Below are 18,404 nucleotides of genomic sequence, written 5' to 3'. Positions count from 1 at the left end.
ATGTGAATGACCTCCCTTCTTATCTGAAACCAGAAGCTGAACTGACACTGTTTGCTGATGATACAAGCATCATTGTTAATCCAGTAAAAGAAACTCCAATTAAAAATGATACAAATAAGGTCTTTGGAAAAGTCATTAATTGGTTTTCTGCAAATGGGTTTGCTTTAAACTTTGAAAAAACACAGTACATCCAATTTTCTACTGCAAAAAGGAACAGTTCCTTCAATAATGGTAACACATCAACAGAAGTCAGTAGACAGGGTAGAGCTTACTAAGTTTTTGGGTTTACGTACAGATGAGAATCTTAACTGGAAAATTCATATTTTGGATCTTCGAAAGCAACTAGGTTCAGCAACTTTTGCAATCAGAATAATTGGCAATTTTGAGGATATGGAAATTAGTAAGCTAACATACTTTGCATACTTCCACTCTCTGATGGCATACGGAATAATGTTTTGGGATAACTCAACAAAGATTGGGTATTCTTACAACAGCCTCACAGTACCTTTACTCGCAAATGAAATTTGTTCTCAACAACATGGACCAGTTTAAAGACAACAGTGACATTCAACTTATCTTTGGCACAGAAAGGGGTAAAATATGCAGCTATAAAAATTTTTGACAAATTACCAGATGAAATAAAATATTTCACACACACACTATATGCTGTAACTTACCAAATGAAAGCGTTGGTATGTTGATAGAGCCAATAAAAAACACACAAACACACACACACACACACACACACACACACACACACACACACACACACACACACACACACACACACAAATTTCAAGCTTTTGCAACCCAAGGTTGCTTCATCAGGAAAGAGGGAAGGAGAGGGAAAGATGAAAGGATGAGGGTTTTAAGGGAGAGGGTAAGGAGTCATTACAATCCCGGGAGCGGAAAGACGTACCTCAGGGGGGAAAAAAGGACAGGTATACACTTGCGCGCACACACACACACGTATCCATCTGCACGTATACAGACACAGGCAGACATATGTAAGTGCAAAGAGGTTGGGCAGAGATGTCAGTCGAGGCAGAAGTATAGAGGCAGAGATGTTGTTGAATGACAGGTGATGTACGAGGGGTGGCAACTTGAATTTAGCGGAGGTTGAGGCCTGGTGGGTAACGGGAAGAGAGAATATATTGAAGGGCAAGTTCCCATCTCCGGAGTTCTGATAAGTTGATGTCAATCGGAAGTATCCAGATAACCCGGACGGTGTAACACTGTGCAAAGATATGCTGGCCGTGCACCAAGGCATGTTTAGCCACAGGGTGATCCTCATTACCAACAAACACTGTCTGCCTGTGTTCGTTCATGCGAATGGACAGTTTGTTGCTGGTCATTCCCACATAGAAGGCTTCACAGTGTAGGCATGTCAGTTGGTAAATCACGTGGGTGCTTTGACACGTGGCTCTGCCTTTGATCTTGTACACCTTCTGGGTTACGGGACTGGAGTAGGTGGTGGTGGGAGGGTGCATGGGACAGGTTTTACACTGGGGACGGTTACAAGAGTAGGAGTCAGAGGGTAGGGAAGGTGGTTTGGGGATTTCATAGGGATGAACCAAGAGGTTACGAAGGTTAGGTGGACAGCAGAAAGACACTCTTGGTGGAGTGGAGAGGATTTTATGAAGGATGGATCTCATTTCAGGGCAGGATTTGAGGAAGTCGTATCCCTGCTGGAGAGCCACATTCAGAGTCTGATCCAGTCCCGGAAAGTATCCTGTCACAAGTTTCCTGCTACCCTACCTAAAACCTCTTTCCTTATTACCTAACCCACAACTTCTTCACTTTTGAAGGCCAGACATACCAACAATTGAAGGGAACAGCCATGGGTACCAAGATGGCCCCCTCGTACGCCAACCTATTTATGGGTCGCTTAGAGGAAGCCTTCTTGGTTACCCAAGCCTGCCAACCCAAAGTTTGGTACAGATTTATTAATGACATTTTCATGATCTGGACTCACAGTGGAGAAGAACTCCAGTATTTCCCCTCCAACCTCAACTCCTTGGGTTCCATCAGATTCACCTGGTCCTACGCCAAATCCCATGCCACTTTCCTCGACGTTGACCTCCATCTGTCCAATGGCCAGCTTCACACATCCGTCCACATCAAACCCACCAACTAGCAACAGTACCTCCATTATGACAGCTGCCACCCATTCCATATCAAATGGTCCCTTCTGTACAGCTTAAGTCTTCGTGGCAAATGAATCTGCTCCAGTCCTGAATCCCTGAACCATTACACCAATAACCTAAAAACAGCTTTCGGTTCCTGCAACTACCATTCCGACCTGGTACAGAAGCAAATAACCAGAGCCACTTCCTCATCCTCTCGAACCCAGAACCTCCTACAGAAGAACCCCAAAAGTGCCCCACTTGTGACAGGATACTTTCCAGGACTGGATCAGACTCTGAATGTGGCTCTCCAGCAGGGATACGACTTCCTCAAATCCTGCCCTGAAATGAGATCCATCCTTCATGAAAGCCTCTCCACTCCACCAAGAGTGTCTTTCTGCTGTCCACCTAACCTTCGTAACCTCTTGGTTCATCTCTATGAAATCCCCAAACCACCTTCCCTACCCTCTGACTCCTACTCTTGTAACCGTCCCCAGTGTAAAACCTGTCCCATGCACCCTCCCACCACCACCTACTCCAGTCCTGTAACCCAGAAGGTGTACAAGATCAAAGGCAGAGCCATGTGTCAAAGCACCCACGTGATTTACCAACTGACCTGCCTACACTGTGAAGCCTTCTATGTGGGAATGACCAGCAACAAACTGTCCATTCGCATGAACGAACACAGGCAGACAGTGTTTGTTGGTAATGAGGATCACCCTGTGGCTAAACATGCCTTGGTGCACGGCCAGCACATCTTGGCACAGTGTTACACCGTCCGTGTCATCTGGATACTTCCCACTGACACCAACCTATCAGAAGTCCGGAGATGGGAACTTGCCCTTCAATATATTCTCTCTTCCCATTACCCACCAGGCCTCAACCTCAATGTCCTTGGTTCTCACCACCCACCTGTCCTTAATTTATGTTAACTCCTTCCGTCTCAGCATTTCTTTACAGAATGACTCCTTTCTTCCCTCCATTTTACTTTTCTACATATTTCATTTCTGACTAACCTATTTTTCTATTTGTCGCTGTCTCCCTCCAACCTCTGTTACAATGCATTTAGCTTTTTGCTTTTATTAACTCATGCACAGTGTTATAGTAGTAATCTCTGTCTTGCGTATTACCCTGTCTTCCACCTTTAAGCCCTCATGTTTTCAAATATTTTCCGGAGCATTCCCCATCAGTCAGTCTTTCCTCCTTATCCTGTTTGGAAAGCCTCCCCTGACCCAGGGTTCTGGATGACTTTTCTGAACTGTACCCCTTTCCCTAAACCTCTCAGTCATTTTCCTTCCGCTTCAACTCTTCTGCCAGAAGAAGGAGCCACTAGCTCCGAAAACTTGTAAAAGTTAAACCTGTGTGTGTGTGTGTGTGTGTGTGTGTGTGTGTGTTCCCCTGCCACTGTGTGATGTAGACTTGAAGTCCCAAAGTCATTCAAGGACTTGAGTTTATCAGTGGCTGTTCCTTAACTAGAAATCTTTAATGCTATTATTTTAAGTTAAGTCTAAGTTTGCTGAAAGTTTATAATTTTGTTCACGGTAAATTTTGCGGTTTTCTTTTGTTGCCCTTTTGTTGTATTGTTTTGAGCGAATGATGAAAACTACCACAAAAATTCAGGATATAAAAAGCACTTAATTTCTGTTATATGTGTGCAATATACAATGAGATGACAAAAGTCATGGGAGACCTCCTAATATTGTGCCAGACCTCTTTTTGCCCAGTGTCGTGCAGCAATGCAACAAGGCATGGCCTCAAGTTATTGGAAGCCCCCTGCAGAAATATTGAGCCATGCTGCCACTGTAGCTGTCCATAATTGTGAAAGTGTTGCCGATGCAGAAATTTGTGCATGAACAGACCTCCTATTTATGTCCCTTAAATGTGTGATGGGTGGCAAAATCATTCACTTGAATTGTCTAGAATATTCTTCAAGCCAATCGCAAAAAGTTGCAGCTCGATGACATGGCACATGGTCATCCATAAAAATTGCATTGTTGTCTGGGAGCATGAAGTCCCTGAATAGCTACAAATTGTATCCAAGTACATGAACATAACCATTTCCAGTCAGTGATCGTTTTAATGGGACTAGAGGACCCAGTCCATTCCATGTAAACATAGCCCACATAATTATGGAACCACACAGCTTGCACAGTGCCGTATTGATAACTTGGGTCTGTGGCTTTGCGTGATCTGCACAACAGTTGAACCCTACCATCAGCTATTACCAGCTGAAATTGGAACTCGTCTGACGAGGCCACAGTTTTCCAGTCGTCTAGGGTCCAACAATATGGCCATGAGCCCAGGAGAGGTACTGCAGGCAATGTCATGTTGTCAGCAGAGGCACTTCCATCGGTCATCTCCTGCCATAGCTTATTAATACCAAATTTTGCTGCACCATCCTAACAGATACATATGTCATACATTTCACAGGTGCCACCACTCTCGGTTATTAAGTGATAGCTGTGAGCCTCTGCGTTGTCTGTGTGAGAGGTGATGATGAAATCTGGTATTCTCAGCACACTCTTGACACGGTGAATTTTGGAATATTGAATTCCCTAATGATTTCCAAAATGGAATGCCCCATGTGTGTAGCTCTACCTACCATTCAGTGTTCAAAGCCTGTTAATTCCAATCGTGCCTCCATAATCATGTCAGAACCTTTTCACATGATTCACCTGAGTATAAATGACAGCTTCACCAACTCACTGCCCTTTTATACCTTCTTTATGTGACACTACTGCCATCTGTATATGTGCATATTACGAAACCCATGACTTTTGTCACCTCAGTGTAATGTAACATTAACGAGTTGTAGGCATCCAGAAACCACATTGTTTGATCTCATGACATCAGTAAATATTTTTAAAATGTTCCCTTCTCATTTATGAGACTAGTTTTCTCCTCAAGTTGGTCATGGTAGAATGTGGATTCATCAGATGTATATTGTGAGACTGTTGTGTTATGTGTCTATTGTGAGATATTATTGTCAATCACATATTGAAATGATTACATAACTGATTACTAAAACTTCTTTCTGTTTGAATTTAGAATGGCCCAGCTGCACCTTCATCAATGTCATCTTGTTTAGGAATTTCACAAGGTTCAAGGGAAATTGAGGAACTCAAGGTATGTTGAGCTTTAAATCATTATAGTAACATTTATGTAAACTCATGTTGTCTAAATTCTTACAACATTTATTTGTACTAAATAATTCCCTTAGTACTTTTGCATGCATAGTTACCCTATATATATATATATATATATATATATATATATATATATATATATATATATATATATATATATATATATATATATATATATATATATATATATATAATAATATTCTGAAACATATCAAATGTAAATAAAATTGTGAGATAAACAGAAAACCAATCGTCTTATTGATGGTATTGAATAAAGAGTATAAAACCTAGAAGGTGGTGAGGAAATTTTCTTACTTTCTGCTGCTGCAGAGGAATCAGCATACACATCTTGATTCTCTCATTCTCGAAGTAGCATTTTTTTATTTGAAATTTAAGGAACCATGGGCTCTTAAATATATTATTTATCATAACATTAAATGTATTTTTGGATTGTAATGCTGCCAGCATTCTACACTGTGCCTACATCAGCAAAATGCTGAAACAGTTCTATTGCGCTGTGAAATCATTATGTGCGTCACTATATATTCTTCAAGTGATGAATTTATTGGTTCTTTTGAATTCTGTTACACAAAGGATTACAGGAAAATACAATAGGAAATTAAAAGGTGAGTGTGATGTTTATTTTGGATAGACAGTGATTGACTTGCACAGAATGTGCCCTGAGGTTTAAAGAGAATGTGAACAGTTACCAAGTCACTCCTTAGCACTTCTTAACTGATGTAGTGGGCACACCTTAGTTTCAGGATTTATCATCAACAACATTAGTGAAATACTTTGATTTATTCTATGATGTTGGTAGGCAAGTTCTATGTCTTGTTCCCACACATTGGTGTTGGGTTAGTTATTAAACTGTAAAGTATTTTTATAAAATTACAAGACAGTGTGGCTGTCCAGTACTTACCTTCAGGAGATAACATTTTTAGTGCTGTCAGTAAATGCGGTAAAAGTAAAGAAACCCTCCTAGATTCCATAACTACTGTATTAGGAAAAAGGGTCATGTCGGGAAAAGTTGGAATGAAAGAGCATGTAGGTCACTCAGATCCAATTTCAGTCTAATAGATACCAGACTATATCCTGATTATGATATTTTTTATGCTCAGGATTTCACAAACTCCACCATTGACTAAACTTCTCAGTTTCTCACTGCCCATGATTTGTGTCATGACAACCCTTATGATTGAAAAAAGAAACTGATTTGAAATTGGGCAATGAGATCGGCTACATTGTGACTGCACACATAGTGGGCTACTGGGTGGAAAATAGTGGCCGCCTTTGGCAAATGTCAACAGAATCTGCCGATATTGGTGCCACTGTGGCCGCAGCTTAAGAGATAATTATCTTCAATGCTGCGGATGCATTGGATTGAAAATATTTCACCTGTATCTGTACCAAAATTAGACCTGCAGTTTGTTTCATTTTCACACAGCTCGACGTTTGTTTATGTGGTCATATACCATGAACTATGTGTCATATAGTGATATAATTTTGTAGGTGCATTCAAAGACATGTGGAAATTGTCTGCAGTATTTGTAGCAAATGGATTTGGTAGCAAAGAAGTAATGAATTTAAACGTCAGGCAAGCTGCAGTTTTCTACAGAGCTCAGTGTTTATGACGTCGTATCTCCTGAACTACATGTCATACAATGATATAATTCTGCTGGTACATTCCGTGGTATATGTGAAGTATATGTGAATGCTGCGTCGCGAGCACAGTTAGTACTAAAAAAATGAAACAGCATGTCTGATGCCGCAGTTTTACTGCGTGATCAGCGGAATGTAGTAAGCAATAACCATTTTTTCTTTTGTCATTTGGATGGGGTTGCCAGTAGTTTCTTAAAGATGTGAAATTATATGTAAAGTTTGTTGCAGGTTACTAAGTGCTCTCTTTCTCAAATACTGGATGAACATAGTCTGCCTAGTGCGTGACATAAGCTACGTTTTACTTTCATCACCCCCACCCCTTTCATAGGTAGGTGGTTCTTACCACAACAGCGATTCCTTCCAGACAGTAAGTGATATGTGTACCAAGTTCAGCTGAAGTTGGATCTGTGGTTTAGGAGGAGATGTGGAACATACAAACATACATCCATGGACAGTTCTTGATTTGTAAAAACAACTTTTTATTACATGTTGGTTAAATATTTTTTTTATTACAAAAAAGAAATAACAGTAAGGTGAACCTACATAAATTTGATCGGTAAGATACTGAGAAAGGGGAAAAACTTTAATTTTTTTAACATTCAGTTCATAAAACTGTCCAAAGCTTTGAAAGGTTTTCGTTGTGTGTTCCCCGTCTCTGTTTCTTTGTGTTCGTGTCCATAGCGGGGTGCTGTCCACGAAGCAGCCAAGATACCACATATACTGAAGTGCCAGAGAAACTGGTAGAGGTATGCATACTCAACTACAGAGATATGTAAACAGGCAAAATATGGCACTGCAGTCGGCAACACCCATATGTGTCTGCTGCAGTTTTTAGATCAGTTACTGCTCTTACAATGGCAGGTTATCAAGATTTAAATGAGTTTAAACGTGGTGTTATAGTCGGCGCATGAGCGATGGGACACCGCATCTCCGAGGTAGTGACGAATTGGGGATTTTCCCCTACAACCATTTGATGAGTGTACTGTGAATATCGGGAATCCGGTTAAACATCAAATTTCCGACATCACTGCAGCCGGGAAAAGATTCTGCAAAAATGGGACTAACGACAACTGAAGAGAATCGTTCACCATGACAGTTGTGCAATCCTCCTCCAAATTGTTGCTGATTTCAGTGCTGGGCCATCAACAAGTACCAGTGTGCGAACCATTCAATGAAATGTCATCGATACAGGCTTTCGGAGCCGAAGGCCCACTCTTGTATCCTTGATGACTGCACACCTTGCCTGGACCTGTCAACACCGACATTGGACTGTTGATGACTGGAAACATGTTTCCTTGGTGGACAAGTCTCATTTCAAATTGTATTGAGTGGATGGATGTGTACGGGTGTGGAGACAACCTCATGAATCCGTGGACCCTGCATGTCAACAGGGAACTGTTCAAGTTGATGGAGGCTCTGTAATAGAATGTGACGAGTGCAATTGGAGTGACATGTGATATCTGACATGTCTAGATACAACTCTGACAGATGACACGTATGTAAGCATCCTGTCCGATCACCTGCATCCATTGATGGCCATTGTGTATTCCGATGGACTTGGGCAATTCCAGCAGGACAACGCGACACCCCACATGTCCAGAATTGCTACAGAGTGGCTCCAGGAGCACTCTTCTGAGTTTAAACACTTCCACTGGCCTCTAAACTCCCCAGACATGAACATTATTGAACATATATGGGATGCCTTGCAATGTGTTATTCAGAAGAGATCTCCACCCCCTCATACTCTTACAGATTTCTGGACAACCCTGCAGGATTCGTGGTGTCAATTCCCTCCAGCACTGCTTCAGACATTAGTCGAGTCTATGGCAGATAATGTTGTTGCACTTATACATGCTCGCAGGGAGGCCCTACACGATATTAGGCAGGTTTACCAATTTCTTTGGCTCTTTAGTGTATATTGTAGGGTCAAAAGGAATGATCAGTGGGCCATTCAGTTTCAGGAAAAGTAGTGTAGAAACAGTTTTTGTCACAGGAAGGCTCTAATGTCAGTAATGATCAAATTCATTTGGGAAAACCCTCTTCCAGATTCATTAGATGATACTGTAATTGTCTTGCTGGTAGTTGTCAACGGAAGCTAATTTGTGGTATAGTTTGTTTTATTTTCGCAGTTTCCACCAAAGTTCCCACAGTTGTCAAAAACATATTCACAAAATCATATCGTATCTAGTTTGTTCAACTGCAAGAAAACTGAATGTGACACAAATCTTTTTCCCCAATAGTTCTGTCGCCCATCTCAAAATCTGGGGTTCTGATTTTTTATTAGAGGCACTGGTATGTCACAAATCAAGCATTGCAGGATGGGTGTCTGCAGTAAGGCCTATCTCAATGTTGTTTATAAAATGCTGCAAACATGGAAAGTAATCCATTTCTTCTTCGTCATTCATTTTTCATGTCCAAAGAAGCATAATCTTTTTGAAGGCCGAAACTTTGACATTAAGCTGAATGAAATAATTTTCACTTCGTTACAGAGACTCATTCACAGATACTTATTCCATGAATTAACTCCTCGAATGCAATAAGTGTGGCTATGGAGCACTGATATGATTCTGTCCTTTCAGTTGGGAATAGACTTATCGCTCGAGTTCAAAAATGCCCAATAACACATTTCCCCTGGTAAGCCTATGAATGTAGGTATAAAATGTTGTTATGTTCAGTCCCATATTGTGACACACGTGCCTAAAAAGGATCTAGCTTACTGAGAACGAGTTTTAATAAAGTTCACCACATTTATGACAGTTTGCAACACTTGATTCAGATCAACACACACATGTTGCGAAGAAAGTACTTCTCTAATGGCTCCACATAATATAAGGAACTTTGCCACAGATAAGTGCTTGTAGACCAATGTAATACCCTGAATACCATCAGTACACACGCACACACGTACAACAGTGAGCCCAGTTATTTTGATTTTGCATGAAGTTGTCCACCTATTCGCACAAATCTTTGCCTGTCATAGTGCATTTATGTTCTTACAATAAAAGATGAACTTCCATCATTTGTTACTTTTCTCATCAACAAATCGCACATAGCAGATTAAATGAACATCTCCTTAGCTATCAATGGTATCATCAAGCTGCAAACAAAAATCTCTCCCTCCAGTTTTTCTGTAATTTGTACATGAAGATCCTCTCCAAAATCTTGGATTCGACAATTAATTGCAATGTCAGACAAAGGCACAGGCAAAAGCTGTTTTGTCAAGGACTCCACAAGCATAATGGACACCAGGTCAGTAGCACACGGTAGACTAGGTCTTTGGCAGTTGTATAGGCTTTCCAACATTTTGCTTCTTGGTAACCTACATTACTCAATATTTTCACTTGTTTAGAAAAATGATGATTTTTTTTTCTGTCATTTGACTCAGTTGTCCAGAAAAATATTCTCCTGATTTGACCACATCATTCTTCAGAACATTTTCTAAATGGCACTGTAATTTGCTAGATAGCATACATCCAACAGCAAGGACTTTCACACTCAAAACACACTGTGGATTCTCTTCATTGTTGACAAATGTGCAAGTGAAACCAAAATCTAAAGTAGTTATCGTAATGTTTTCTGTACTTTCATTACCACTGCCCTCTGCACGTTTCGCATTTTACTTCCACTTGACAAATTTTAAAACCTTTCTGTAGTTCATTTCCTTAGTCAACTTTATAACAAAGTCACTGTATAACAGATACTGTTTTGAATCACTACTGGTGCTAAGGGTAACACATAATTGTTCGGCTTCGAGATTATGATTTCTTACACAGGCTGGCCAGCATCTAAATTGCAGTTCCTCCGAAGCCATACAGGTTGACACCAGAAATGAAACTTTCCACGACTGTCTTCCCTGTAATTAACTACAAAAGAAATCCATGGTGCCCCAATTGCTGCATTATACACTGAGGTGAGAAAGTCATGGGATAGTGATGTGCTCATATACAGATGTCTGTTGTATTGCGTACACAAGGTATAAAAGGGCACTGAATTGGTGGAGCTCATTTGTACTTAGGTGATTTATGTGAAAAGGTTTCCGACATAATTACGGCCACATGATGGGAATTTAACAGCCTTTGAACGCTGAGCGGTAGTTGGACCTAGACGCATGGGACATTCCATCTGAGAAATCATGAGAGAAATCGATATTCCGAGATCCACAGTGTCGGGCGTGTGCCAAGAATACCAAATTTCAGACATCATTTCTCACCATGGACAATGTAGTGGCAGACTGCCTTCACTTAATGACTGACAGCAGCGGTATTTGCATAAAATTACCAGTGCTAACAGACAAGCAACACTGCATGAAGCAATCCCAGGAAGGAGTATGGGACGTATGACGAACGTATTTGTTAGCATAGTTCAGCTAAATTCGGCGTTAATGGGCTATGGCAGCAGATGAACAACGCAAGTTGCTTTGCTAAAATAACATTGCCTGCAGCACCTCTCCTGGGCTTGTGACCATATCGGTTGGACCCTAGATGACTGGAAAGATGTGGCCTGGTCAGATGAGTCCCGATTTCAGTTGTTAAGAGCTGATGGTAGGGTTCGAGTGTTGCACAGACCCCATGAAGCATAGACCCAAGTTGTCAACAAAGCACTGTTAAGCTGGTGGTGGCTCCGTAATGGTGTGGGTTGTGTTGACATGGAATGTCCTGGGTGATGTGGTCCAACTGAATCAATCATTGGCAGGGAATGATTATGTTCGGCTACTTGGAGACCATTTGCAGCTGTCCATGGATTTCATGTTCCCAAAAAACGAGGGAATTTTTATGGATGACAATGCATGTCACCGGACCACAGTTGTTTGCGATTGGTTTGAAGAACATCTGGACAATTTGAGTGAATGATTTGGCCACCCAGATCGCCAGACATGAATCTCCTCGAACATTTAGGGGACATAGTCGAGAAGTCAGTTGGTGCAAAAAATCCTACAGTGGAAACCCTTTCGCAATATGGACGGCTGTAGAGTCAGCATGGATCAATAGCTGCACGACTCCAGGCAAAAGGAGGTTCAACACAATATTGTGAAGTATCTCATGACTTTTGTGACTTCATTGTAGGATTATGTACAGTGAACTGTTATTGAGTATGGAGTAACATATAAGAGCTGAGCACCATCAACAAGGACAGTGCAAATAAATAATAGTAATATCTAGTTCATTAAGGGTGCCCAGAAATTGACGAGTGGACTTTAGGAAAAGAGGGAGAGTTACGAGGCAGCCATTCTCCCAATAACTCAGGTCAGTAAACTTATAAGTGGAATGGTGGACGTAACCACATCCTTAAATGTATTGTTACTGGAAATTGGGAGGCACATAGAGATAAATGGGCAAGCTGAAGTATCGATACTGTTAGACATGAGATGCGCACAGATTAATTAAGGGGAAGGAAGGACATCGGCCGCCCCCTTTCGAAGGAACCATTCCGGCATTTGCCTGAATCGATTGAGGGAAATCACGGAAAACCTAAATAAATCTGGATGGCTGGACGCGGATTTGAACTGTCGTCGTCTCGAGTGCGAGTCCATCGTGCCACCCGCTCGGTTGTGGGAAACCAAAGGCACATGTTGGAGAAATTGTCACAGACCATTTTACAGTATTAAATGGTCACGAATGCCCATAACTAAAAATATTTGAGGCAGCAGTGAAATGTCGTTTCAGATGCTCGTAGGCGAACTTCAGTGTTCGGGAGGGGGAGCACTTAATATTGCCGCGTTGGCTCCTTAGCTCTGCCGTCAACTATCGCTGCCAAATATTGGAGCAAGAAACTGTGTAAATTTAGTTTTCTCCGGGCGCTTGCGGAACACTTGTTGGCCGAGCAGCTGAGGGTGAGGAGTGGGAAGGGGGTTTGGGAGGCAGTCCAAGTACTCTGCTCGCTTGCCGCAGGCGCTTTCGCCTTCAGGCCGGGATGAATGCAGGGTAAATTTGTTCAGGCGATAACTCGTAACGTGTGCTCGAGCCGGCGCCATCGACCTTGTGGAAATGTTTGTGCGCCGTGTTTAATGTGGCAGAGCCCCATATAACGCCGGCGTCTGTGGCCAGCTCGCCACTAGTGGCCGCGCACTGCTGCCGGGCAGTCGGCTCCGCTCCACTGCACCGCACAGCCGGCGACTTGTCGGCTCCTTCACCCTTGACGTGGAATAACCAACGTGACGAACAGCTGCCCACAGCACCGGATATGAAATCGGATCGTAACTCGTAGAAGAGTGTTACCGGAGGCGGCTCCGATCTAGTGGAGTTGTTTGTGTTGGGTGTTATGATATTCCTGCTGCTCGGCCATCGTGTGAAAAATATGGCGACATCAACACTCAAGCAACTTGTGTCTAGGTCGGTGTTTGGAATGAGATTAGGTATCGTCTCGTTTGCGTCCCAGTTATAAAATTGATATCGTGGCAACTACATTTAGTGAATATTGTGCACTGGGGTGGCTTGGTGGTTGCCCTGTTTATTTGGCTATGGTGTTTACTATGATAAAGGTGGTGCTCGTGGCAGCTGTTGCGCTCAGCTACGTTTATTGGACAGTGGAATTTGCTGGTTTATGGACTTTTTAGCCACAGTGACAGGCTTTTTGTTGACGAAGTGGGAACCAAAGAAACGAGGCTTTCGCGGAACCCTATTATTCGAGTGAATGCGGACCCCAGCCTGTACGGGTAATCGAAAATACGAGTGTTTTACCGGAAATGATTTGTAAAACATGCTACGTGTCACATTTTAATACCTACAGCGTGGCTTACTCGTTAACCGCCGGTTCCTGACATTTAAAAAATTACACATAAAACACAGTGAGTGTATTTTGTATCAGTTGCTTTGAGTTAACTTTTGGTAAATAATCCTTTTTTTTACGTTTTTCCTGACGACGGTTGTCATTTTCCGGACAGTCGGAACCATACAGATAGAAACATTTCAGTGGCTCAGTGTCCGCGAAAGCTGGTTCTTTGGTCGCCTCGTCGTCGCCCTCTTGCTCTACCGGACACGCAATTTCCGCTATATTCGATTCACTTAGCTTCTCAGATCCCGGTTCATAGACATCGTTACTTAAACACTCGCGGATGTTTCGTCATCAGCGTCTTCACAATTACAAATTTCGTACACAAAATCGGTTTCACGAACAGCGGTAGCGCTTTCCTCTCCACTACATTTAACAAAGCCACCTGCAGCGGAGGGTGTTGTATTGTAATTCGGCGGTGAAAATGAGTCATGTTCATAATCGTTTTCTGAACGAAAATATTTATTCTAGTTACAATACTTCATGAATTTTCTTTAAAAAAAAATCGTTGAACAATGCACGGATAAACTTCAAGTGGGATGATCCGCACCCTAACAATCGGGAGCTTAGATGTATTCAGGTATCTGCTCGTACGTATGCGTTTCAGATTACCTTAACGTTTCGCTGGCTTCGATAATCAGCGTTGTCAAAGGATACATGACTGTTACCTTCTACTTAATATTTTCACGTTACTAATGGAAGCTCTCCGGCTCTTGACAGCGTTTATCATTAGACGCGGCGTTAGGCAATCTGTAGAACAGGTACAGGCCACGAAACAGAGGAACAGTATTATCCTGTGCGTAAAGGTTGATAATAGTTGACTGGAGGCTTCGTGATTGGAGCGTATTCCGTTATCGCGCCTACCTTGACACGACCGTCAAGCTCTTCGTTTTTCTGCTTACAAGTTTTAATCCTTTTTAATCCTGGTTTCAGTCCCAACTACTACCCCCTCCCCCCCCCCCCCCCTCTCTCTCTCTTTCCTTCTCTTTACACAGTGCAAATGACTGTGTATTGCTGATATAAAAGTTCCACCTTCAGCATAAAACAACCTCTTTTTATCAACATAGTCCGTTGCGCTATCATGAAATTGCAGCCTGCTACTAATATCACCTATTCAAAATGTGTCTTTTTGTAAAGCAGCTACAATTTCATAGCCTTCCACATACAAATTACTTGCCTTGTGAAGTTTTTTAGTGACCACCGTTTCTGATCGATCGATCAGAAATTAAAGGGGCAAACTTAGGAGAATATGGTGGATGTGGCAGCTCCTGGAACCTCATTTCGATGGTAGCCGTGGTTTTCCGACTCGTGTGAGAACGAGCGTTATCGTGTTGCAAGAGCACTACGCGTGACGGTGCACTCTCTCTACGTACTGCCTACTAATTCCCGTATCGTGAAGCGGATTGCTTCAAGAATGATTAAAGAGGGAGTATACGAAGGAAAACACCCGCGCATCCCATCCTTCATTTTTTGTCAAGCGTGGTAGGAACCGTGGATACTAAGCTAAGTTTAGAAGTGGTTTATCCCATTTAACGTAGATTTGGCATTTTTCACGTTAAGAAATCGTTAGCACAGGTGAAAGGAGCAGTAAATAAAAAAAAAGCCACAACACCAGTGTGAGAATTCATTCCTGACCTTTAGATCAGTTGTCCAGCATCTGCATTACTAAGCGACTCTCCCAGAACTAGCGCCAGTTGCAGGGTGCTTGTCTAACGTCTTCCAGGGGTAACAAAAATTTGGTTTCCAGTATTTTCCGTAGTAATTGTTCGAATTTAAAAATTTAAACTGATCTCATAATGAGCTCATTAAGAGGTATACATTTGTTAAAAGTTTAAAGAATAAGACAAGTACTCCATTTAGAAATCGTGTGTTTGCCTTGAGACAACGTAACTGATAGCGCGCAAATGCCTGGACTTCATTCGAGCAGTATTTGAGAATGTGAGACTTCTTTTGTGCAGTATTTGAGAATGCGACACCACAAAATAATGAAAGGAAAATAGTTTATCGCGTATAACATGTAGTTTACGAGGTGTGGCTAGAAAAAAACCGGACTAGTACTGGTGAAACAATAAAACGAATGCAATAAGGCTGAAAGTCGCGTGGCCTGTCACGTGACTCGCTCCGCCTACTGCTCGAGTTTCATCTGCCTCCTGCACTCAGTCTGCCCGTGGCGTCTGTTTTAAGTAGTTGACGTTTTGTCTGTGCGTCGGAAAATGTTGAGTGTACAGAAAGAACAGCGTGTTAACATCAAATTTTGTTTCAAACTAGGAAAATCTGCAAGTGAAACGTTTGTAATGTTACAACAAGTTACGGCGATGATTGTTTATCGCGAACACAAGTGTTTGAGTGGTTTAAACGATTTAAAGATGGCCGCGAAGACACCAGTGATGACACTCGCACTGGCAGACCATTGTCAGCAAAAACTGATGCAAACATTGAAAAAATCGGTAAACTTGTTCGACACTTTCCTTGTCAACTCCTGTTAACTCAGACACTGCCCTGATTGTTAAACGGCGATCTTGTCGAACAAGTTTACCGATTTTTTCAATGTTTGCATCAGTTTTTGCTGACAATGGTCTGCCAGTGCGAGTGTCATCACTGGTGTCTTCGCGGCCATCTTTAAATCGTTTAAACCACTCAAACACTTGTGTTCGCGATAAACAATCATCGCCGTACACTTGTTGTAACATTACAAACGTTTCACTTGCAGATTTTCCTAGTTTGAAACAAAATTTGATGTTAACACGCTGTTCTTTCTGTACACTCAACATTTTCCGACGCACAGACAAAACGTCAACCACTTAAAACAGACGCCACGGACAGACTGAGTGCAGGAGGCAGATGAAACTCGAGCAGTAGGCGGAGCGAGAGTCACGTGACAGGCCACGCGACTTTCAGCCTTATTGCATTCGTTTTATTGTTTCACCAGTACTAGTCCGGTTTTTTTCTAGCCACACCTCGTATCGCTTACTTAATTTTCGCTGTTCATGCAGTAAAACATCAGCATCATATATGACGTTTTAATTTATGTATTACTTCTTTAATTCCGCCTGTACTTCATAAACATTGAGATGCCTGAAAAAGTAGTCTTTACTTAAAATGGAGCATCAATTACCCGGACTATGTTCATCCAGTGCTTTGTAATGAGAACACGTAGCGACTTTCAACAAAGTTTGAATACAATTTTAAACTGTTTGTAAACTTTTTCTCGCTTACATGTTTAACATCAAGGGAGAAATGATGATCACGATAAAATAAGAGAAATCAGAGCTCGCACGGAAAAATAAGTGCTCGTTTCTCCCGCGTGCCGTTCGAGAGTGGAACGGTAGAGAGACAGCTTGAAGGTGGTTCATTGAACCCTCTGCCAGGCACTTTATTGTGAATAGCAGAGTAATCACGTAGATGTAGGTAAGTCTGGGGATGGTCCCTTGAACGTGCCTGTTTCATTCCCTGTTCTTTCCTAGTACGAGCTTGCGCTCAGTCTCTGATGACCTCGTCGTCGACGGGACGTTAAAATCTAATCTTCCTTCCAACATGTAACGGAGCTGACATTTTTATTTCATTTTAGCAACGTGACAAATTATGTCTAGCGTCTGTCGCAGAGATAAGTCGCCCAGGCCTATGTAATTTAGACAACGGATTATAAAATAAAATAAAAAAACACGATATTTCCCTTCAGGATCTCGATGCATATGTACACCCCTCCAACTTCAATAATCTCTGTTGTTTCAGCAGGGTATGTAGTGCCCTCCTGCAAAAGGGAGATGTCTCAGGAGTGATAACTCGTGTACCCAGAGCAGAATTTTTTTCCGCAAAATACTTTGCTCCTCCGGATCCCATAACTTAGTGACTGCATAGGTTTGCCCATAAAGCACTCCGTAGGCTTTGAATGTCCAGACATCGCTAGTACAAACAGATCTCGTTCAAAAGTAACGTGTATTTTACAGTAGTTCTAAGTTCTAGGGGACTGATGACCTCAGAAGTTGTCCCATAGTGCTCAGATATCTACCTAAAAGGGCACACTGTTCACTTTGGAGCGCTGTAGAGGGCGTAGAATTGGTTAAGGCAGTCAAGAGACTACATTGCTGGCGTTTATGGAAGGTGCGTAATAAGATGGGTCGACAGGGGTATGTGAAATAATGGCAGTGGGAACTTTGCTTATGAACACACCGTATTGAAATTTCCCTGTTTTGATGATGTGTCAACACTGACTGTGCAGTGTGTCTACAGGGAATAGTGGACCACTCTGTCATGTAACACAGCATGAGAAACGTGGCCGTACATATATCCTAAGCGACACTGACCGGAGACGTGCCTCCCCACGTCAGTATCGGTGGTTTCAAACCAGATAGGAATTCGTGCTGTCAGTGAATGCCAGTCCATCTCAGTTTCCGAGCGAATATTGCATGTAATCGACATTTGGAGGCTGGTATTCCGCAAAAGGCCATTTCTCACCAAGGCAGACGAAGTTTCGTACACAGAAACTGGTCAGTAGCTGACTGGAGGCATGTAGTGTCGTGTGATGAGTCGCTATTTTGACTTTTTTTTCCCAAAAGATGCAGGCCGGCGATTGTACAGTGGCCTAATGAGGTGTTTTACCTGCAATTTGTGAAGGATGCTTAATACAGTGAATTGGCCCACTCGTTACCGTGAACATACACCAGTACGTTTATACTGAGGTGACAAAACTCATGTAAGAACC

The 18,404-nt window shown here is 42.1% G+C and overlaps 1 protein-coding gene across 2 annotated transcripts in view; it reads left to right on the top strand.

Moving 5' to 3' along the window:
• Positions 1-18,404, top strand: part of LOC126193149 (uncharacterized) — a 229,521-nt gene that overhangs the window by 105,666 nt on the left and 105,451 nt on the right. For both annotated transcript variants that reach the window (XM_049932664.1, XM_049932663.1), the window contains exon 6: positions 5,175-5,252. In XM_049932664.1, the coding sequence (XP_049788621.1) occupies positions 5,175-5,252 (78 nt within the window). The remainder of the gene's footprint in view (positions 1-5,174; positions 5,253-18,404) is intronic.

The sequence above is a fragment of the Schistocerca nitens genome, chromosome 1, assembly GCF_023898315.1.
Source record: "Schistocerca nitens isolate TAMUIC-IGC-003100 chromosome 1, iqSchNite1.1, whole genome shotgun sequence".
In the NCBI taxonomy this organism is placed as follows: domain Eukaryota; kingdom Metazoa; phylum Arthropoda; class Insecta; order Orthoptera; family Acrididae; genus Schistocerca; species Schistocerca nitens.
The sequence above is the reverse complement of the archived record's forward strand: the minus strand, read 5'-3'. Positions and strand labels throughout refer to the sequence as shown.